Below are 21,490 nucleotides of genomic sequence, written 5' to 3'. Positions count from 1 at the left end.
TCCTACACACAGACCTGTCATTTGAACAGACATCACCTCATAACTGCTTAAACAACCTCAATCTCTTCAAACTTGGAAAAAGTCATATTACTCAAACACAGCTATTTTCATGTAATTACTTCCATATTCCAAGCGAATGGAACTATTTAGACAGGTTTATGAGCTGATCTTGCTTTTGAGTGACAGACAAATGCACAGGAGGAGGGCTATATGTTTTGCCAACCACTTTTCATTGCGTTGGCATAAAAACTGCTTGATAAAGGAAATAAACAACCTCATTGTGGTAATTATACTCTATCTTATGCATACTGGAAAAAAACCTTGCCATCTTATGTATAGGAAACAGAACATCTCAAGGTTAGGGAAAGCAATAATAATTATTTAATTAATTATTGATAAAATCACTGTTATCTAGATTTGGTTCATTTTGACCAACTCTGCTTTTCTAAAATAACATTACTGATATTTGGACACACGGCCATGAAACTTTCACTGCTTTAAAAATGTTCAGATTGTTAACTTAGACCCTGAAAAGCACACAGTTCTAAGAAGAAATATAAATATTAATAAATCCCATGTTGACCATAAATAACAAATTCAAAGCTAGGCTTTCACCTTTGGGCCTATTGGGAACATTCAATATCAGCATGAGTCTAAGATGTGGTGAGTTTTTACTATGAAAGATACAGTGCATCATATAGTCATACACAGTTCATATTCAAATAATCAATGTACACATCTATAGCTATTTAAATTTATTATAAATTGAAGGTAAAAGCCATACTATTTTTAGTGTAACAAATTATATACAACATTACAGAATGGTACCATACCCTAAATTATGGGGCTGTATTCTTTGTTTTCTTTTAATCTGCATGACAATACAGATGCTATAATGTTCTTTCTGAATTTCTCCTCATTACACCATAATGTACAATACACACCATAAAAAGTTAATATTAAAACATGGAGAAACATCTTTAAAACAACTAGCCAGATGAATTAAAATGAGCAAATTTGCTTGCCCCTTTGTTTTAAGAACAGAAACCCGTAAAGAGCTGATATTCAAAGATCTTTCTTTTACATTTTGCAATGTAATTCTCAGAACTTTAATGGTTTAAAGGAAAAAAGGTTAGAGATCCAAATTACCCACAGCAAACATTATCACACTCTAAAAATGTAAAATATTTTAAACATATTTTTTGCAGACTTTTAGATCAGACCTACAATTTCTGACAAGTACATGCCAGGACATAGGCAGACCAAATAGTTCAAATGAAGGCCAAAATGATCTACACGGTTTATTTTATTTTAGTTTGGCTGGAATAGGCTGGTCAGACTTTGGCTATGGAATACTTAAAACAAAAATCATTAGGATCATCTCAAAAGCAAGCTATAAACATCTGTAGGGAGTACCTCTGACACTAAAATCTCATCACTGACAAGCATGAATACCAGTCCCCCAACCACTTTTACTGGTTAACTGAAACCAAATTAAAGCTGTCATCTTTACAAGGGAGTCAGAATTTTCTCTCTAGCCAATACGTAATTTTTTGCTATGTAACATACAATATCATTAATTAGATAAAATAAACTATTACTGTTAAAATTGTCTTTGGCACATGAGACAAGTGAATCCATTTCTGTATTGATGGTCTATAGTGAAAGGGGACTCTCTAACTGATATTGTACCAATCAATTGGCACCACTCACTGGATAATGGATGGTCTATGCTTTTGTCCATATTGGTGGCATTTCTCAGAACCACTGGATTTCACCGTGCAAAATGTCAGTAAAACACTCAAGCTAAGGTTCTCAACAGAAATAGCATAAAATAGACAGATCCTGAGCTTCAAATCAAGTGAAACAATTTTAAAAGGCAATTTCTTTAAGGATGGCAATATGCTTAATGGAATAATTAATATTTTTCAAAAGAAAACAAAAAATTGAACATCATATTACAGTATGAATGGAAAGGAGATTTAACACTATGGTACTGAATAGATGTACTTGGCCAGAGCAACATGGATCTTGGCTTGTTATCTTTTCAACTCTAAAGGTCTCAGAACTCTATGGACAGGTAACACTTGTTAAATCTACTACAGTGCATTGCCCCCGATCAAACTCTGTTTTGTTTCCCCACCATCACAATCAATGCTGTTTTAAAATAACCAAGGAGGAATGGGAAAGGAGGCCAAAAGAAGCATAAAATACCTGTAAAGTACAGTTCATCATCCGCACTATGTAATCAAACTGCTGGTGGTCCAGTATTGCCCGATTTTGCTGAACATGCAGGCTTAGCTCCTGTGTGAGGCACTGTCGAGCTGCCTTTCCTTTTAGTGCCCTCAACGCAGCGGGCAGAGTCTGCAGAGAAGAAATCCTAACCGCATTAAAATGATCTGAAATGTCACTGAAATACTGGCTGTCTTTAATTCTTTGTCAAGACACTTCAAATAAGAACAGTAAATTAAAAGTCCAAATGAATCCAGAGCCAGAACATCAAATTCTCATGATAACGGATTTTTTGCTAAACAAGGCATTGACTTTCAAGCTCTGATTGCTCTTTTTTATACACCATTAATAAACTGCAGAAATTTTCTGCTAAATCTCAAAGTGGGGAAAAATGAATACAGATAAGTAACAAAATGAATATGAAATCAGTCAGAAGATTATTGTGCATGAGAGTGAGGGCTCTCTGTCACTCTGGTAGAGACAGAACATATGACGGGCTAGGTCCTGAGAATCTGTCCTGATATATAGTGAATTATAAAGTTTTTCAGCATGAAATTGGGATGGACACATTATTCACACGCAGTGGAGCCACTTGTATGTTATGCAGATCATCCCAAACAAGTGCCAATAAAATCTTTATACCATGCCATGATTTATTCTAAATAAACTACATATTTTATGGAAAAAACTATTTTAAAAATACTTGGAAAAATTATTACGAATTTTATTGGGATTCTTTCATACCCCTCCACTACTAAAGCCAAGTGACTTAGTACATGAACTCATCTATACAGGTCTCCATGGAGAGCAAATTTATAGCTAAATTTTAGAAATCTCTACAAATTTCCTAAAATAACTTTTCCAGACATAATATCTAGAATTCACTTCTAATATATGTCATTTTACAGCCTTGATGAGTTCTGACATAATTAAACTACGTTCCTATTTCAGGATTGAATACTGTCTGGCATGAACCACAGATCTGTGAAATCTGAAAGGCAACTTCCTCCAAATCTAATGAGTGGGGGACAAATAACATTTCTGGATCAACTTTTCCCCCTCCCTTTAAATGCAGACACTAGAAGTTGCTCAGAGGTTTTGAGTGTTGGAAATAGTCTCAAAAGAGGTGGATTTGTGGGCACAATGCAGGTGAGACAAAGACACTTAAGAATTCATTTTATCACATGGATTTCACCACTATATATGTGATATATGTACAAAACTGAAAAAAAAAATAGTAGAATTAAAGCTCTAATTTGTTTTCTGAATCAAGTTGACAATCCACTTGGTTTTCTGTCCTGAGCTTTTTGTTGTAAAAAAAAATAAAATAAATGATATGCTGTTGAATTAATAGTTGTAAAATTCCATGGACGGAATCCACAAAAGCTGGCCATATCTGAAAGGCAGAAGTAATAAAACTATCAAGGACAACAATTGTGGCAAGTTACTAGTGGATTTTACTAAAAATGAGTCAGTCAAATAGTTAAGCACTGTCTTGTGTTCTATACATTGCACTAAATTCTGTTATCACTTTTAAAACAGACAAGAATTAACTTAGTTGAAAAGTTCAATAGAGCACCTGTTGGCAAACAATGAGATTAAATGACTATGCCTATATTTTGTTTACATTCCTCACAACTGGAACAATTAGGCTGAAACTCTCAATTATCTTTTTTGTAAACCCATATGGAAAATAATATGTGATGAATAATCTCTGGATGGTTAGCCAAAAATTGAATGATCATACTGAACATTAAAAACAGGTCTTCAGAGGGAGCAATTGCGCACTACCATATGGTACTGTATTTAGACCATTTGGTGGTTATACTGCTTACCATTATCACTCATTTAAATGACTGAACAGATAATGAACATTAAAAAACACAACAAGAAATGTGACAGGGTTTATGAGGAGGTCACTCAGTCACTTACCATGTGCTAGTTTAACTTGGAGGCAGTAAATGCTTATTTAGGAGAGTTAACTTTATTATTCTTATTACCTTTTCAGTCTCCAAATTTTTATTTTCAAATATGAATGAGATGCAGTTTCTAACAACTTCCAGCCTCTGTGCACTGTTGAAAACTGTACTGGCCTTTTCCATTATGGAAACTAACAAAAAAAGAGAAGTACACACAGATGTGAAACAGTTTCTCTGTAAAAGCCACAAATAGTAATTAGACAGTACTTTTAGAAAAATCCTAACATGGCTTCAAGTCTAAATTTTATTTTGCTAAGTTGTTTGTCATTATTAGGCTTATATGAGAAGGAATTTACAAACTGTTAAGTAGCCTTTAAAAACAAGTTCTTGCTCAGTCTTGCTTTTCTTCAGTTACCCTTATGCAGGACAGCCTGCCGCTGGCTTGCTGGTGGTCATGCTCTGAATTCTAAGTGGAGTATTTATTTGCTTGTTTTGGTTGTCTGTTTCATATAGACAACCAGACTCCAACCTGTAAAACTAAATTAATGGTATTAACATACTAATTGAGTCTGGATTTCAAGATCACGATCTTAACCAATATGGCATGAAAAAAGTGAATTCTATGACCCTGTCATTTATTTTCATCTTACTGTACAGGGTGTGACAAAGTTCCTCCTCTATCTTGGTGGGTCCTGTGCTTATTGGCGGATTTTCTTGCCTCAGAGATTCACCATGTGGGTTGGGGAACAGCCCAGAGACCTTCCCCTCTGGAAGAACCCACAGTCCAGGTCAATTGGGAGGTTTGGGGGGAACCTGGGCCCGCCCTCTACTCCGGGTTCCAGCCCAGGGCCCTGTGGACTGCAGCTGTCTATAGTGCCTCCTGTAACAGCTGCATGACAGCTACAACTCCCTGGGCTACTTCCCCATGGCCTCCTCCAAACACCTTCCTTATTCTCACCACAGGACCTTCCTCCCGGTGTCTGATAACACTTGTGCTCCTCAGTCCTCCGGCAGCACACCCTCTCAGTCTCAGCTCCTTGCGCCTCTTGCTCCCAGCTCCTCACACTTGCACCACAAACTGAAGTGAGCTCCTTTTTAAAGCCCAGGTGCCCTGATTAGCCTGCCTTAATTGATTCTAGCAGCTTCTTCTTAATTGACTCCAGGTGTCCTAATTAGCCTGCCTGCCTTAACTGGTTCTAGCAGGTTCCTGATTACTCTAGTGCAGCCCCTGGTCTGGTCACTCAGGGAACAGAAAACTACTCATCCAGTGACCAGTATATTTGCCCTCTACCAGACTCCTGTACCCCACTGGTCTGGGTCTGTCACAAGGGATGGAAATCACAGTTACATGAGCACAACAGTATTTCTTTTTTAAAATTTCTGCCCTTCCTGGCTCCTCGTCTTAATCTCTCTTCTTTGGTTTGTCCACATACACAGATTCATGTTGGAGTTGCTACCAGGCCAGTTGTTAATGAATTAGCGTAGAACCTTTCTTCGGCTCCATCTCACAATGCTAACCATACTTTTTTTTACTCACCAAACTCAATATTACAGAAACACTTCAAATTTCTGTTTGTAATTTCACTTTCCTAAAGTTATACTCTCTCTCTCTCTGACAACCTCTTTGTTATGCATGCTTTGCATCTTTGTTTTGCCTTGCTGCAAAAGTGTACAACCATATCGGTTATCTTTCCTAAGTTTTAAATCCAACAAACTGCAGTGGCTAATTAAAATAGGTCTTATTTTTTAGCTGGCTGTAGGTTAAACAACTGCATAGTTACATATTTGCCTGTTTTTTAAAGAAACAAAACACAAAGCATTTATTAAATAAATTGATAGTTCACTATCCATTACTTCTGTTATCATGTACACCGAAACAAGTGTAAAGCAGACACTCAAGTCTTGCATGCAACCTGATGTATCTCATTCTTCTACTAAAACAAAGGGGGTAATTCATCATTTTCACATGAGGATTCTTACACTCAAAAATGTGCAAATAAATGAACCATGACAAATTTCAGGTAGCCAGATTTTTCTGTTGACAGTCCAATGAACATTGTGTATATTGTGCTAAGAACCATCCTTTTTGATAACCTGATTAAATAATACATGGTTCCTTAAAGTAGAGGAACCTAGAGCTGTTTCAAAGAATTTACAAAACTGGATCCTCCATAATAAAAATCCTCAGAAGAATCAAGCATTTAAATGATCTTCTGACTTGAAAAGCAAGTTTACAACCCAGTTCTCCTATCTAGAATTTGCTGAATTCTAGAGATTATTTGATAGAAGATCTAGCATTCTCTTGCTCTTGCTCTCCCTCTCCCCCTCCACCTTCCCCCCATCAAAAATAGAACGCCATGGATGTGAGAGCAGAATATGCCTTTCCCCCCCACACACACATAAGAGCTCCTATGTGTGCTGACATAGCCAACATGAGGAAGGGGAATTAATATTAAAAAGGTGTACACTGGAAAATCTACAGTTCAATCAGATAAAGGCAAGTTCCTCATTTCTTTGGGAAACTTTCTACCTGCATTTGTTCTGAGAAAGTTTATAATACCTAGCTCTTATTAAAAAAGGTATTGAAATGGCACATTGATCTTACATTAATTCTGAAACCAACCCACTACATAAGTGCTGAATTGGGAACAACAAATTTGATATATTAATGATATGTTCAATTCATTACGATAGGAATTCCCTTCTTGCCTTCCCTCATCTCTCAGTAAAACACCCCATTAAAACACATTTTAATTAAAGTAGATGTTTTCACTCATGCTAATATGGATTTATAAATATAGGGCAGATAACAATGCAACATACCAACAGGAGGACCAGCAGGAACTACACACTTTTTTTCTACCCGAGTAGCAGGTGGTGCACTTTGGTTCTTAGCCAGGCCTTCTTGAATTAGCTCCTGAACCCGGCTGTCATTAATTTTGGGGAAAGGAAGGATATGAACTCGTAAATGGGATCCCTCCGTGGGCCGTGGAACTTTCTGGAATGCCATGTGAGGATTTGGATTCTCCTGCAACCAAAAAACATAACATCTTACACTAAAATAGTTATTTTATATTAACACTTTATATAGAAGCAGCACAATATCTTGGAACACAGACAAATAAAGAGTAATCACTGAGTTGTCACACAATAGGTGAAGTTGGCAGGTGCTCCCCGCTACTGAAAAAGGCCTTAGTCTTTGTAACAGCACCAGAACATTTTAGCATTACAATAATCTTTGCACAAGCACAAAAAATTCTTCTACATTTTGCAGGCATTGAATATTTGGCTTGTTGAAAAAGCGTAAAGCCCAATTTCATGGACAATTTGTGTGCCCCTTATGCTTAAAGAATAAAAACTCCACATACTCAAAATGTTATGTTCCAAATTCTCATCAATCCAATTCCCTTAACTGTAACTTTATCAACTTCACTTTTATGATTTTAAAGGATTTTATGAACTGTTTAATTCCTGGGTAAGCTCACATGATGTTGAAATGACAGAGAAATGTCACAGTATGCTCCTCAGCCACACAATTTACAAAATGAGTTTTGTTGGCATTCAAAGCAACTCAGAGGAGAAAGGGAGAAAATGGAAATGATTGCTTAAATTAAGCCAGATAAACTTAACTTAGTGCACAACTGACACTTAGCTGGTAGGTAACCAAAACAGCCAACCCTTTCACTATTGGAAAGGTTAGAGGAGTGGTGTGATACACAGTCATTTCACTATGTTGAGTAGCTGAAATACATAAATGTCTCCAGGCACACAGACACCATAATAATGAACACAAAATAAGAATTTAATAGAGTAATTTCTTAGTCATAGAGTAAGAATGCACAAAACCTTGTTCTATCTGTATTAATTACAAGATACATAATTTTTGGAAGGAATTCAATTAGAATTTCACCCTCGGTATAAGTTTCAGGTTTCCTCTGCCCTCTTGCAGCACAACAGAGCAGTGATAGCATATTGAATCTTTCTGGAAATCCAAGGGATTTTCTGTTTGTCCAATCAAGTCTACATCATTATAGCAAGGGCAAATGAAAGTGTTAAGTGATCTTCTGCATGACTGGTTACGTATATGTTGTCTATAACGTATTTCCCTCCTCTGAGCAAGGTAAGAACTAGTGTGTTCCTTGCACATTCACTGAAATTTGTAGAATAGTGTCTGTGGCAGACAATATATAAATTAGAGAGTTAGAAAGGGGAGTGCTTTAGGAACATCAATATGAGGACTTTGATGAGAGAGTTCTTTTGGTCTATGGTACAAAACTATCTGGTTTCTGTCCATTATGTTGCAGAGACTGGATTTTCCTTGCTTCTTTCATGCCCAGATCTAGCATAGTTTCTCTACACAGTCAGGAGAAGGAGTATTTCAAGAGCACAATATATAAATATAAAATTTACAAAGTGAAAATGCAGTTTTGTGTACCACACTTTACCAGGTTTCCATCAGTGGGCATGTCTCTGTAGCTACTAAACTCCTGCCTGAAGAGAAGCTCAATATGGCTCTATAGCTCACTGTATGCACTAGACACAACTTGGAGGATATGGACAAAAATCAACTAGAAGAAGAAAAGAAGGGCCAAAACCACAACAGCAAAACAGATATGTAACAGGGAGTTGGGACATAGGGTCTTTGAATCAGAGAAATGGAAAAGTTCAGAGGTCATCTTGTATGCAGTGTAGTTGTAGCCATATGGGTCGCAAGATATTAGAGACACAAGGCGGGTGAGGTAATATCTTTTATTGGACCAATTTGGACAATCTTGTCCAGGGCCGCCCGGGGGGGGGGGCAAGTGGGGCAATTTCCCCCAGGCCCCGAGCCCCGCAGGGGCCCCGCGAGCCCTGGCCCGGCGGCAGTCCGGGTCTTCGGAGGCATTTCGGCGGCGGGGGGTCCTTCAGTCCTGCTGAAGACGCGGAGCGACTGAAGGGCCCCCCGCCGCCGAAATCCCGGACCGCCGCCGGGTGAGTACAAGAGCCGCAGCTCCCCCGCTTTGCCCCAGGCCCTCTGAATCCTCTGGGTGGCCCTGATCTTGTCTCTCTCACCAACAGAAGTTGGTCCAATAAAAGAGATTATCTCACCCACCATGTCTCTCTACAGGTCATCTTGTCTATTCAATGGAAATTAATGTAGTATGGTTCCCTAAAGAATATTCTCCAAGGTTTTTGCTTTTTTCAGTTTTAAATAACCTAAGAGATTAGGACTTCCATTATTCCTTTTGGAAGGCTATTTCACAGTGTAATAGATATTACCATTAACAAATATTTTGTGATATTCACCCTAAATTTTCCTTTCCTCATATTTTTACATTACTCTTATAGTTACTTATTTAACCATTTTTGTTTATAAAAGTGCCTAAAGTTTCTTAGCATTGTACAAAGTGTTAAGAAGACATCTGTACTGCTGCAAAACTATGGGTTTCCGATCACTAAAATCAACCTTAATTAAGCAAAAGCATGGAAGAAGAGAGAGAGAGGCCTTACACCGTGCCTTAAAAATGTACAGATCCTGAATCTGATGGGGGAAAAACCAAATTCTACATACTAAGAATGTCCTGGGGAGAGAGACTATCTTCCTTATGCCTCCAATATAGATATGGCAAAGAATAGCCTCTAGGCTGAAATCAGACTTGGTGTGTGATTTTCACCACTGGAGTCTCACCTTCATCCCAGATAGTTCATCTTTTGCAGATAATTTGAATATAAAAATAATCTTTGAGGATGACATATAGGGAGCGAACGCTGAGGATACTGATAGGCATGGACATCAGCAGTAGCGTATTTACCCTTAGAAAACTAGATAGTACTATCAGGTCATTCAATCTTCCTGAGTAGACCAGTAAAATAAGTCTTCTGCCATGATGGGGGCAAAAGTAAGTTTTAATGTCAAACAGAAGGAGGTGACTGGACCATATCAGGACAGTTTTCAACCTTCTAAAAACTCAGTTCAAAACCATTATCTAAAGAATATTCCACCTATATGGATAGAGCCCCAATCCAGATGGGAAAGACTAATATCAGATGTATGATCTTGAGACAGCCCAGTACAGCTATTGTCTACATGGATGCTGAAATCATTTAAGACAGTAAGCTGGGGTAGGTCCATGAAACTAAGTGAAACAAAAGCTCTGCAGTACAACGCGGTGACCTTGACCACCTCCTCTGCACCTCACTAACCAATTACTCTCTGAGCCTTGGTATTTACAAATACCAGTAAATGTCTACCACATAATCTATAAGGAAAGCTTAAAATAACTAGGTGTGAGAAAAGAAGACTATACGGGGACAGCCTTCAAATGTGTTAAGGACTGTTATAAAGAGGGCAGTGATCAATTACTCTTCAAGACCACTGAAGGTAGGACAATCTGCAGATTTAGGTTAGATATTAGGAAAAGCTTTCTAACTATAAGAATAGTTAAGTTCTGGAATAGAGTTACACCAAGGGAGGTTATGGAATCTCCATCGCTACAGGTTTTTAAGAACAGATTGGACAAACAATTGTCAGGGATGGACTAGGTATACTTGGTCCTGCATAAGCATGTAGGGATGGACTAAATGACCTCTCAAGGTTGCTTCCAGCCCTACATTTCTAGGATTGTATATGCCTCATGCCTTAGTGGTCACCAAGTCAAGGTCCTAGAAAAGACATCATGTGTCAACTCCTTTTAAAACACAGAGGATAAAGAGTACCAAGACCAATGACAGCCCTTCAACCAGTGGACTGTGATGAAATTAAAATTATTTTAAAGCATAAGCTATAAAGTAATCAATTTAATTAGAAAAAACATGCTTCAAAACAATATTATTTCAAAATTGTATTAGAGCTTTTTATGGAACATTGCAACTTTAAAAAAAACGTCTACAGTTCTCAATCCTAAAAACCTTTTAAGTTTTTCCCACCCTTGATCTGAAATGCTTTGATCTAAGAATTATTTGTCAAGCAAAACTAGTTTAAAGTATAACAAATTCATCCTCTCCATCTGAAGAAAACAGAAATTGGCCTAATCTTCCAAACATTAATTTGGATACTATGCAAGGTCCTTAAAGCAGCTCAGCTGAAGAAACATTGGGGCTCATGTGATTTTATTTTTATACAAAAGGTATCTAAATTGTCCCTCAGTTTGATAAGCAATACTTGCAGGGATGGTAATATGATATTAAGAAAAATTTGGTGAAACTGAGATTTGCAACCCTGGCTCAATGCAAATGTTAATATTTTTGTATTAATAGTTTTTGCCTGGGTAAAAAGCCTTGTGCCAATATAGATGCATTTAGACTGATCTGGAGCATTATGCATAGCTGCAAAGATTTCTGAATATACTCAATCCCTGAAAAGAATTTTAAATTATTCAGGAACGCTGGACTCAGAAAAGATAGTTAAAGACATGACAATTCACATCCATTCATATTTCATTCACCATTCTGTGTTCTTTATTACTTACTTTTTAGTCCAAAAAACCCATTTGCCCCCCCACCGCAAATTGCACGTAAGAGATCCTTTCTAAGTAAAAAAGAAAAAACCGTGCAACCTTATGTTCAGAGCAGGGCAGGACATTGATTTATCTGTTCTATTAGAATGATCTCTACATTAGCTGCTACGTAATCAGTATGAGGCTGGCCTCAGTCTCAACACTTATGTGCTGTGCTGCAACGGAATCACGTAATAGGCTTCTATAACTGTCGTGTCTACTCAGGATATCTGGTTGGTTTGCTGTGGCTCTGTAGGCTGTCTTGGGATCTCTCTGTACCGCTATCAATGCAGTGCTTCTCTTACATGCAGACGTGTGTGTTCTGCCTCTTAGTAAATGTAGCAGAAGCCTACTTTTTTCAGGAAGACCTCTCCCATAGTTGGTATTAATAGCATTGTATCTCACTGCTACTGGGTGGTGAGAATGTCAATCAGATTGATAAGAGATTTACTCTTCAATCAGCTACTTTCTGGGATTCATTGTTAATCATGCCAGTAACATTCTTACATTATTTGTAGTGAGGTTCTGCCTAGGAGCCCAGTCACAGATCAGAGCTCCATTGTACCAGGTGCTGTGCAAACACAAAGAACTCAAAGTCTACATATAAGACAAGAGAGAACTGATGGATACACCAAACAAACATGGGAGCACAAGGTAGTAACAAGACTATATTGTTGAGCAAGGGAAGAGCAGTCAAAACATACCAGTTAACTAATTACTAACAAGTTCTTTGTAGGCATCACAGCAGAGGAGAATTTTAAGATGGGATATTAAGGAGGGCAATGAGGTGACTTTATGAGCGTTTAAGAGGAGCTCCTTCCATGCATGGGGGAGCAGAAGAGAGAGTGTAAAATGCTTGTTTTAAAATTTAAGAAATTGGCAATGAAGGCTAGCATCATTAGCAGAGCAGAGGTGGGGACTGATATCTCGATAGAGCATACAAAATAACTCATGGTACAGGGAATAAGCCATGAAGGACTTAAAAATGAAGATGACTACTTTGTGTTTCATGCGGTGGAGAAGGGTGAGCCACTGTAGGGTTGCAAGAGAGGTGTGGAATGGTTGAAGTGATGAACCATGAAAATGAAGTTTACAGCTGTTTTTAAATGGATACAAATGGTACTAAGTTGCATTTCTCATGGACAGAGATGACAATGTTGCAGTAGTCAAGATGAGAAATGAGGAGGGTCTGGAGAGAGATTCAGCTATGTGGACAGAAAGAAAAGACCACTATTACAACCCTGGCTGAGTCCCCCTCTCATTGCATAGTCGCCTAATCCTTGGATCGCCTGTGCTTTCAAGCCACTTGGGTCTGTGTAGCCTCAGGGGATCAGAGGGAAGGTCCTCTCATGGATCGTTAAAAGATAGGACAAAGAGATAAGAATAAAAGGTCAGTTTTCACAGTGGAGAGAGGTTCCACAAAGATCTATACTGGGACCAGTGCTGATCAACAGATTCATAAATGATCTGGAAAACAGGGTAAACAGTGAGGTGGTAAAGTTTACAGATGATACTAAATTACTCAAGTTCGTTAAGTCCAAAGCTGACTGCAAAGAGTTACAAAGGGATCTCATAAAACTGGGTGACTTGGCAACAAAATGGCAGATCAAATTCAACATTGGTAAATACAAAATAATGCACATTGGAAAATCTAACCTCAACTATATTCCTTAAATAGTTAGAGCCAAATTCTACCCTCATTTATGATATACGATCTCATTGAGTCCAATGTTGTTGAATGGGGCATGAGGAAAGAATTTGACCCTTTGCAGGGAAAACAGTAAAATTCAGCCTTTAACTTTATTGAGACAAATTCTCAATGAAATCAAACTAGGGAGTACTGGGCAAGCCTGAGATGTCTAGAAGGTAATAAGCGATAACATGGAGTGTATATGTGGGGATATTCTAGCCAAATCCTAATCTCTTAGGTACTTCCAAGGGAGGTTATTAATACTTACTATGTCAGCAGGAAAGTCAACAGACAAATTATATCCCATATCATTTTTTCAGAAGATGCCAGTGTATTTCATATCATATTAGAACAACATGTGTGTCATGTTATAACTCTGGTAAAGAAATGTTAAGAGAACAACATCATGAGGTCAGCCTTTAAAAATTGTAAGTTTTCACATTTCCAGCCAAGTTTATCAAACTTGGCTGCATTGAGAGTATTGTTCCAGTGTAGTATCATTAGTCTTTCATTCCCATAGTCTTCTACAATTACCATGACAGAGGAGGTCCTGTTAAAAGCTGCAGCAAAAAGTTTTAAAAAAACAAAGAAGCGGAACTGGATGGCTATGAATTTGGGAAGTGTGATATCCAGTTCAGTTTTTCACCTCTTAGTCACTAGTTTTAAATCCATCCCAGATAAGTAGTAACCAAATGTCAACACAAGCTGATGGCTGTTTATGTATTTAATTTTACGAAAGATACAAGAAGGCTCTTCTGTTCTCTGGCAAAATTCTATCTGTAAAGTTTGTCAATCCAGCATCAGACTAAATGATTGAAGGTCTTCTTAGCTAGCACTTTAATCCTTTAGCATGCACCTTGAAAAATTACATCTGAGAAGGCTTTTCAAGCCATACGTTTTGATATTACGAAATGTGGAAAATCAATGCCAGTGATTAATCACACTAATGCGGATTCTCTGCTTCTAAAAAATAAGTCCTGAATAGGATCTGCATGTTGATAAATGTAGATGATGTGCAGCACTTATTCTGTAGAAAAATGTTTCCATCTTTCTGTCTACTTAAAATCAAATGATCAAGATTCACATTATGATCCCCCCACTTAAATTATGGGGAAAATCAAGCCTTATACTACAAAAAATCCTCAGAATAAGTGCCTGTATTATGCCATTCCAGGTGTGAAATCATTAGGAATGTAAGTCTAAACTGATCAACCTCACTACATAAAAATAGTAGGGAACAGTTGTCAAATTAATCCCTTCAATGCGTTGGGAGTTTAAGAATGATTACACCAGGGAACCCTTTGCATAACTTTTGGAATGTATGTTGTGCACCATGATGCTCTCTATTTAAATAGATTCAGATTTTAATATATGTGGCTGTATGCATGACAGTCTGAGGAATATCACTTAATTGTTAACTACAATTTGTCACTGGTGGTAAATTTGTTTTCAAGTAATTTTATAAGGTCAGTGATTTAAAATATTTATGCTCATACATTAGACTAAAATGAATGAATATTGACTCTCCAGTTTAAGAAATGTTAAAAGTATTGTCTAAATAGTCACATGCACTTAGCATTTCCCAAATGTGGCCACCATGGCCATATGTGGCCACCAGGGGTTTTTCTTGCGGCCACAGCCTCCTGGGTAGTAATTGGGAGGTCGGGGGAGGGCAGCAAAGCATTCACCCTTCCCTGGGGCCACCAGTAGGGGTTGGGCCCTGCCCCTCTCTGGATCCACAAACGCCAGAGGAGCAGGCAGCCTGTGTGAGTTCCCCTCTTTCACAGGGGCAGTGGGGCTCGGGCGTCTGGCTCCGGCCACGGGGCTTCTGGTTCCGGCTGCACGGCTTTGGGCTCCGGCCTCACCACCCTCCCCCCATCGACCATGGCCCCCGCCATCCCCAGCCCTCCATTGCCCTGGCCCCCGCTGCCTCCCTACCCACCTCTCCATTCAGAGCTTGATTTGTCCCCCAGCTTACCAGGGCTGAGTAAGTCTGCTGTGAAAAGCGATATTAACAAACGTACAAATATCAGTTTTCAAAGGAGCAGACTAGCAAGTCTAAAAAACAAACAAACCAGCAACCAAAAAAACCAGAAGTAACAACAAAAAAGAAAAGAACTCGCAAAGCACCTTATTTTGTTTCTATTCTGTTTGTCCAGTAAAGAATAGCGACAACTGTACATTATTTTTATTACTGAGTCTGAAAAAAACCCTACATAAATAAATTACAATGATTTGGACATGGATATGTGCATATTTATTTGTTTTTCCTAAAGTTAATTAAGTATTTTAGGGAAAATTGTCAGAGTGACCACCTCTAAGGCCACCAAAAATTTTCTTGTGAGAACCCCTGGCTTTGGGCTTGTCTACACAGGGGTTTAAAAGAGGATCAAATGCAGTGAATGCAGTTTGAAAATGGTTTGCATACACACAACATAATCCATCACTGTGCACTCACTCCACATTTGCCATGAACTCTGGAGTCTTCTTGCCAAGTGGACTAGGTTTTGCTGCAAATTGAATTAGTGTGGTCTAATGTTCATGTGGACAAAACTGCTGCATACCATTTTTTCCCCATGTTTCCAACAGTGCCTTGTAAGTCAACCATTACTGACCTGCCTGTCCACCAGTGTGCCTTCCCCTCACTCTGATGTCAAGTTCTCAGGACATCACCTCCTCCCCATAAAGGCTGGCACAGAGCCAGAATTCACCCATTTGTTCCTGGATCTGAGCGTATCAGCATTCTTGTGATGCAACCACAACAGCGCTCCAGAAGTCCCACAACATGCTTTGCCCAGCTGTTTAAAGCTGTGCCGGGACCTTGGATCTCATTGCTATCTGGGGAGAAGTGTTGGTGCAGAAAGCTCTTGTGGTCAGCCACCTGAATAAAAACCTTTTTATGGACATTGCCAAGCAAATTTCTGAGAGGGGCCATGACTGGGATGCCAACCAATGCCAGATAAAGATCAAGCAACTTGGGAGTAAGTACATTGAAAGGGGGGGACAAAAGGATACAATTTGGCAAGGGGCATGTGACCTGTCCATTTTATGATGAGCTTGCAGGATCCTACACAATTATAGCACAACTTGTCCAAGACACCATGTGGAGCCTGCTGGCCACACTTTCCTGCCCACTACGGACAACCAGCAAGGCCTACTGTAGGATGAGTGGGAAAGGATGCCAGAGAGGAGCTGTGCCCTGATAGACAATGATCTTTTTGGGACCCAGGACCCTGACACTGGTCAGTTGGAAATCCAGCCGCAATAATACCCTGCTGCAAAGTACCCAATTCTTGCCTTGCATTGGCTGAGGTTAGGTCCCAGCCAGAAACCCAGTCCAGAACTGAAGACGCAGATTCCCTGGAGGGAACTTTGGAAGGGAAGTACCTATCCTTCCAATTTTTTTATTATTATTGTGTTATATTGTCTTTCTATATTCTATTCTGGGTGCCCCATGGAGGTAGCCATTTCAGATGAACGTGAGCTAGGAGCCCTTCCAAATATCCAGCCCTTGTGCCCTCCTTGCTTCCATCGGCCCACACTCTTTGGCACACCCCCACCAATGTTTCCAAAATGGTGGCTGTTCCACATGAGTGACTGGCCTCTGTCTCATGCTAAAGCCATGAGACTAGTGACAGTTTTCAAGACCGTGGCATAGAAGGTGCTTGCTCATTTGCCTGTTTTCCTTTCCCATTCCCTTATTTTTCCTGCCCGGCAAATGCCCTTCCTGCCCTATAATAATATATGAGATATACCTATCTCAAAGAACTGGAAGGGACCCCGACAGGTCATCGAGTCCAGCCCCCTGCCTTCACTAGCAGGACCAAGTACTGATTTTGCCCCAGAGCCCTAAGTGGCCCCCTCAAGGATTGAACTCACAACCCTTGGTTTAGCAGGCCAATGCTCAAACCACTGAGCTATCCCTCCCTATTCGCCTGCCTGAAATGGCAGCAGGCAGCATGGCGCAGCTTCAGCCTCTGCCCGATCCTCCCTCCTGCAGCACCTTCAAATAATGAAAAAATAATTTGTGCGAAGTGCAACAGTTTATTAAGACAATATTTAGAGGAAAAGAAGTTTGGTTGTGTTCACATACATGGACATCACATGCCTGGTAAAGGTGCAAACAGAACTCTTCCCTGATGAGATTTAAATGTCCTGTAATGTACATTCTAGTTGAATGTTTCTTTGCACTTTATGTCTGCAACGGAAATAAAGCAGAACTTAAGACTGAGAAACTGCTCAATTTTGGTTCACACATTATAGGGAATTGGCTGCATGCTCATTCCCCCAATATAGTTCACAAGCCCCTTCCACTCTTGCAGCACTTCTGGGATGACCATGCTGGTGAGCAACTTCAATGTATATCTTTCTGGTTTGCCCTTTGGCTTTTTGAATAAGACTATTGTCTGCTTTCTAGTCTCCCACCTCTGTGTAATAGCATCAAGAGTCAGGGCAACCTAAAGCGGATGCAGAGGAGATTACTATCTGGCTTGGCACCCCGATGCCCTCCATAACCCCTCCAAACCCACAGATGCAACTCAAATGCACAAACAAAACTGGAGCATAATTCCACTCCCGCACCCCCATCCCCCACGCCACTAAGGCACAGTGGCAAATTGCATATGCAGCAGACAGTAAAGTCACATACACATACTAAAAAAAAAAAAAAAAAAAAGTCCTATCATGGACTGTCTGAAATATGAACAATAAGTGACTGTTTCCCCCCCCACACACACTACCACAGCACCTGCAATAGCCAGACCATCAAGGACAGGGCCTCTATCTACTGTTGAGAGGCTGGCCCACCTGAGGGAGCAAAAAAGAGACTCAGGAAGAGATGTTTGGTCAACTCATAGCAAAGTCCCAGAGAAAAAACGCATTGACTGAGAGGTGGAAGCAGTACATGATGAAGCAGAAAGAGAAAGAAATGTAGCTCTCCTGGGAGATTGTGGCAGTAGCCAAGGAAAACAATAGCCATGGCCAAGGAGAGCATGGAAAAAGACAAGCAGATATAGAGGCAACTCATAGACATTATCCAGTAGCCAGTATTGTCCAGAGGCTGAAGGACATGCTCCTGCTAGACCAGCAAGCCATGCAGTCCCATAGACTGGGACCCAGCATCTCCTTCAGCCTTCTGGACAATACTGGCTACTGGGACCAGCAGCAACTTCTCCCCATAAAACACACACAACACACGTCCCAAACACCATTCTCCTCTCAGGTCCATCATCTGCTCATCAAGAACACTGGCTCTTGGGAGCCAGCATTTTTGAGCCCTGCAACATACATGAAAATTTTGAGCAATAGCACTCAACCCCAGTATCCTTGCATACAAGAAGAGGCAGAGGGAATATAAGCCTGCAATTTTAAACCCTTCTTTCAACCTTGTTATTTTTGCAGATTGAATTGTTTGGTTTGCACTGTTGTTTTATATAAAGGTTTTCTTTTTGACGGTTAGTCGGTTGACTGTTTTGGTAAATGTATTTTCAAATAAAAAGGTATTATTTATCCATCAGTTCAATTAAAACTTTATTTTTGGCTTTGTTACTGTTGTTTCTAATAAAAATCGCTAAAAATTCATTTTGGTCCACTATGACTCATCATGGCATGTAACACAAAATCCTTTAAGTAAAGCTAAAATAATTCATTTGGTTTTACAAAAGTATATAGGCAATGTCCCCCTTCCATCACCATAAACAATACCGCACTACTCACAGCTATCCCAACCTGCCTCCATAGATTAGCAGCTGAATGTCCACACATGTTCAACCTTGCGATTCAAAACATGAACAAAAGGCATGCCTGACAATATTCTACTGGGTGTTAGTGTTCTCTATGGGATGCCTGGCTGCTTGCTTGAACCACCAAGTAAGTCTCTGCACCTCCGTCTACCACCCATTGCTAAGGCTATCCTCCTTGGTCTCACAGATATTGTGCACAACACAACATGAAGCTATAATGATTGGGGCATTTTTTTTCCTGATACTTCCATATGATTCCATAAGCAGTGCCATCTGCCTTTCAAATGACCAAATGCACTCTCAACCTCCATTCTGTACCTACTCAGGCAATAGTTAAACTGTTCGTTCCTTCTTTCCAAATGGCCTGTGGATGGCTTCATTAACCAGGGAATCAGAGGAAAGGAGGGGTGTCCCCGAATAACTGTCCCAACCTCCATGCCATTAATGCAGAATGAATGTCTCCCACCATTCTACATAGGTTGGTAGGGCCCAGAAATGGTGCAGCTGACACTTGAACCGATCCTCTGGTTCCAACAGCTCAGCATCCTCATTTTGATGCAACAGTTTTGCAGTGTTGTCCTGTTGCTGGAGGAGCCAGTGATGCTGCCATTGAATATTCTCCTGCACCCACAGCATCTGCTCGGTGGTGTGGCAGGGAAAGTCTAATGCTGAATGTGTCTGGGTTTGAATGCTGTAATACTGTCCAAGCAGCCTCTTTGTATTCACACTTGCCATGATAGTGGAGCTGTGGATTTCTGGGTCCATGCTAGCAGACAGCAATTTGAAAATTGTGCTAGCCCACCCAAGAAGGAAGCCTGGGGCGCAGGCAGCAGAAATATGGGCTTTAAAAAAAAAATCTAATCTCCCTGGCTTCTGCTTTGAATCCCATGATTTACAGCAAGAACAGTCCAATGATGCATGCTGCTCAACCATGAAATAAAGGATCTAAGGATACCCCCCAAGAACACTACTCCCTCAGCTCACAGTAAACCACTGCTCTATGTTCACACAATGCGAATTGAAAATGGAACAGGCATCCTGTGCTCACGCTATTGATGTGACTTGTGTGCTGCGAGTTACCAAACCAAAGCCTACCGAGGTCACACATTACAGAGTTTTGGGATAACCTATGGATGTTAATCTCACTTTAACTGGCAATTTCCTTGATACTTAGAGATTACAGGTTTAAAGGAAATTCACTTGAAAAAAAGCCTTTAACTTTACATTACTTTGTGTGAATTTCCATGTTTTAGAAAAAGTGTAAAAGTGGAAAGTAATTCTGGGAAGGGGGATGTAAAGGATATGGGGACAGTAGAGCTGCTGGTTGAAAAAAACATGCTGGAGGCAGGGAAGACAGCAAAGCTGTCATGTGGTGGGTGGCTTGGAGGATCACAGGGTAAGCCAGAGACACTGGTGGCTAATGGAGAAGAGGATATGGGTAGTCTTGGGTGGGAGGACATAGGATATACCGGACCAGCCAAAAGCATGGGTTGTTAGGGCAACAGCATGGAGGTGGAGTAAAGATTAGTCAGTCAGTATAAGGGAGGCAGGAGGCAATGGAGGATGGTGTCCTGAAAAACATACAAAGTGCATGGGACAGCTTGGGGTGGGAGTGAGAAATGGAGTAGACAAGACTTGGTAGATGGATGCAAATTGGGAAGCAAGGTTCTCCTGGGGAAGCATACATTGGGAAGATAGAGATTGTGCTGAAATGGGGGGGCACAGGGTTTGAGGAGCATAGAGTTGTTGGGAGGCAGTGAGTTGGTGGGAGATGTGGAGAGGCTATACTAGAGGCAACAAAGAAACCTTAAAAGCATTAAGTGATATACGTTAACTAAGAAGTGTGCTATAGTGCATCGGCTGAAGGGAAAATTACCAATAATATTGAGCTACTTCAACATGTGTTGTAAATTGCTGGAGTATAATACAATTTAACGTTTCAAAGGCTTTAGCCAAAATACAAAGATGACCGCCACACGGAGTCATTTGTTTCAGCTGTTCAGGCTATAAATCATGTTAGTTTAGTGAAGAATTATTGAAGCATTCTATAGTACAGTACATACATGGCTACAATAAACTTACATTTTTGAACAGCTGTTCTGCAAGCTCTCTGACGTGCCTCATCATTTTTGGTGGATTACCTTCCTCAGCTTTAATTCTTTCCACTTCAAAAGCTACCAACTTAAAAAAAAGTATCAAAATGTTTAAAAATCAACTTAAAATAACTTTGCTAATATACAAAATACATAATATTCATCTTAAACTGAAAGGTGCACAGAAAATTGGACACTGAAAAATCTCTTATGCTTCTGGGAAGCAGTGTACCATTTCCTAGGTGAATTATCAGGAATATTCACTTTCCTTTGAAGCGTTAGGCATAGGGCAAATCACAGCTCCAGAGGCAAGATACCAGACTTGATGGAGCTTAAGATC

General features: G+C 39.8%; 1 protein-coding gene across 1 annotated transcript in view; it reads right to left on the bottom strand.

The window, feature by feature from the left end:
• Positions 1-21,490, bottom strand: part of SBF2 (SET binding factor 2) — a 483,108-nt gene that overhangs the window by 177,162 nt on the left and 284,456 nt on the right. Inside the window, exons 14-17 of the mRNA XM_065403329.1 lie at positions 21,140-21,238; positions 6,975-7,179; positions 4,233-4,342; positions 2,215-2,364 (exon numbers count right to left, since the gene is read on the bottom strand). Of these exons, the coding sequence (XP_065259401.1) occupies positions 2,215-2,364; positions 4,233-4,342; positions 6,975-7,179; positions 21,140-21,238 (564 nt within the window). The remainder of the gene's footprint in view (positions 1-2,214; positions 2,365-4,232; positions 4,343-6,974; positions 7,180-21,139; positions 21,239-21,490) is intronic.

The sequence above is a fragment of the Emys orbicularis genome, chromosome 4, assembly GCF_028017835.1.
Source record: "Emys orbicularis isolate rEmyOrb1 chromosome 4, rEmyOrb1.hap1, whole genome shotgun sequence".
NCBI lineage: Eukaryota > Metazoa > Chordata > Testudines > Emydidae > Emys > Emys orbicularis.
Note: the sequence above shows the minus strand (reverse complement) of the source record. Positions and strands in the feature narration are given on the sequence as shown.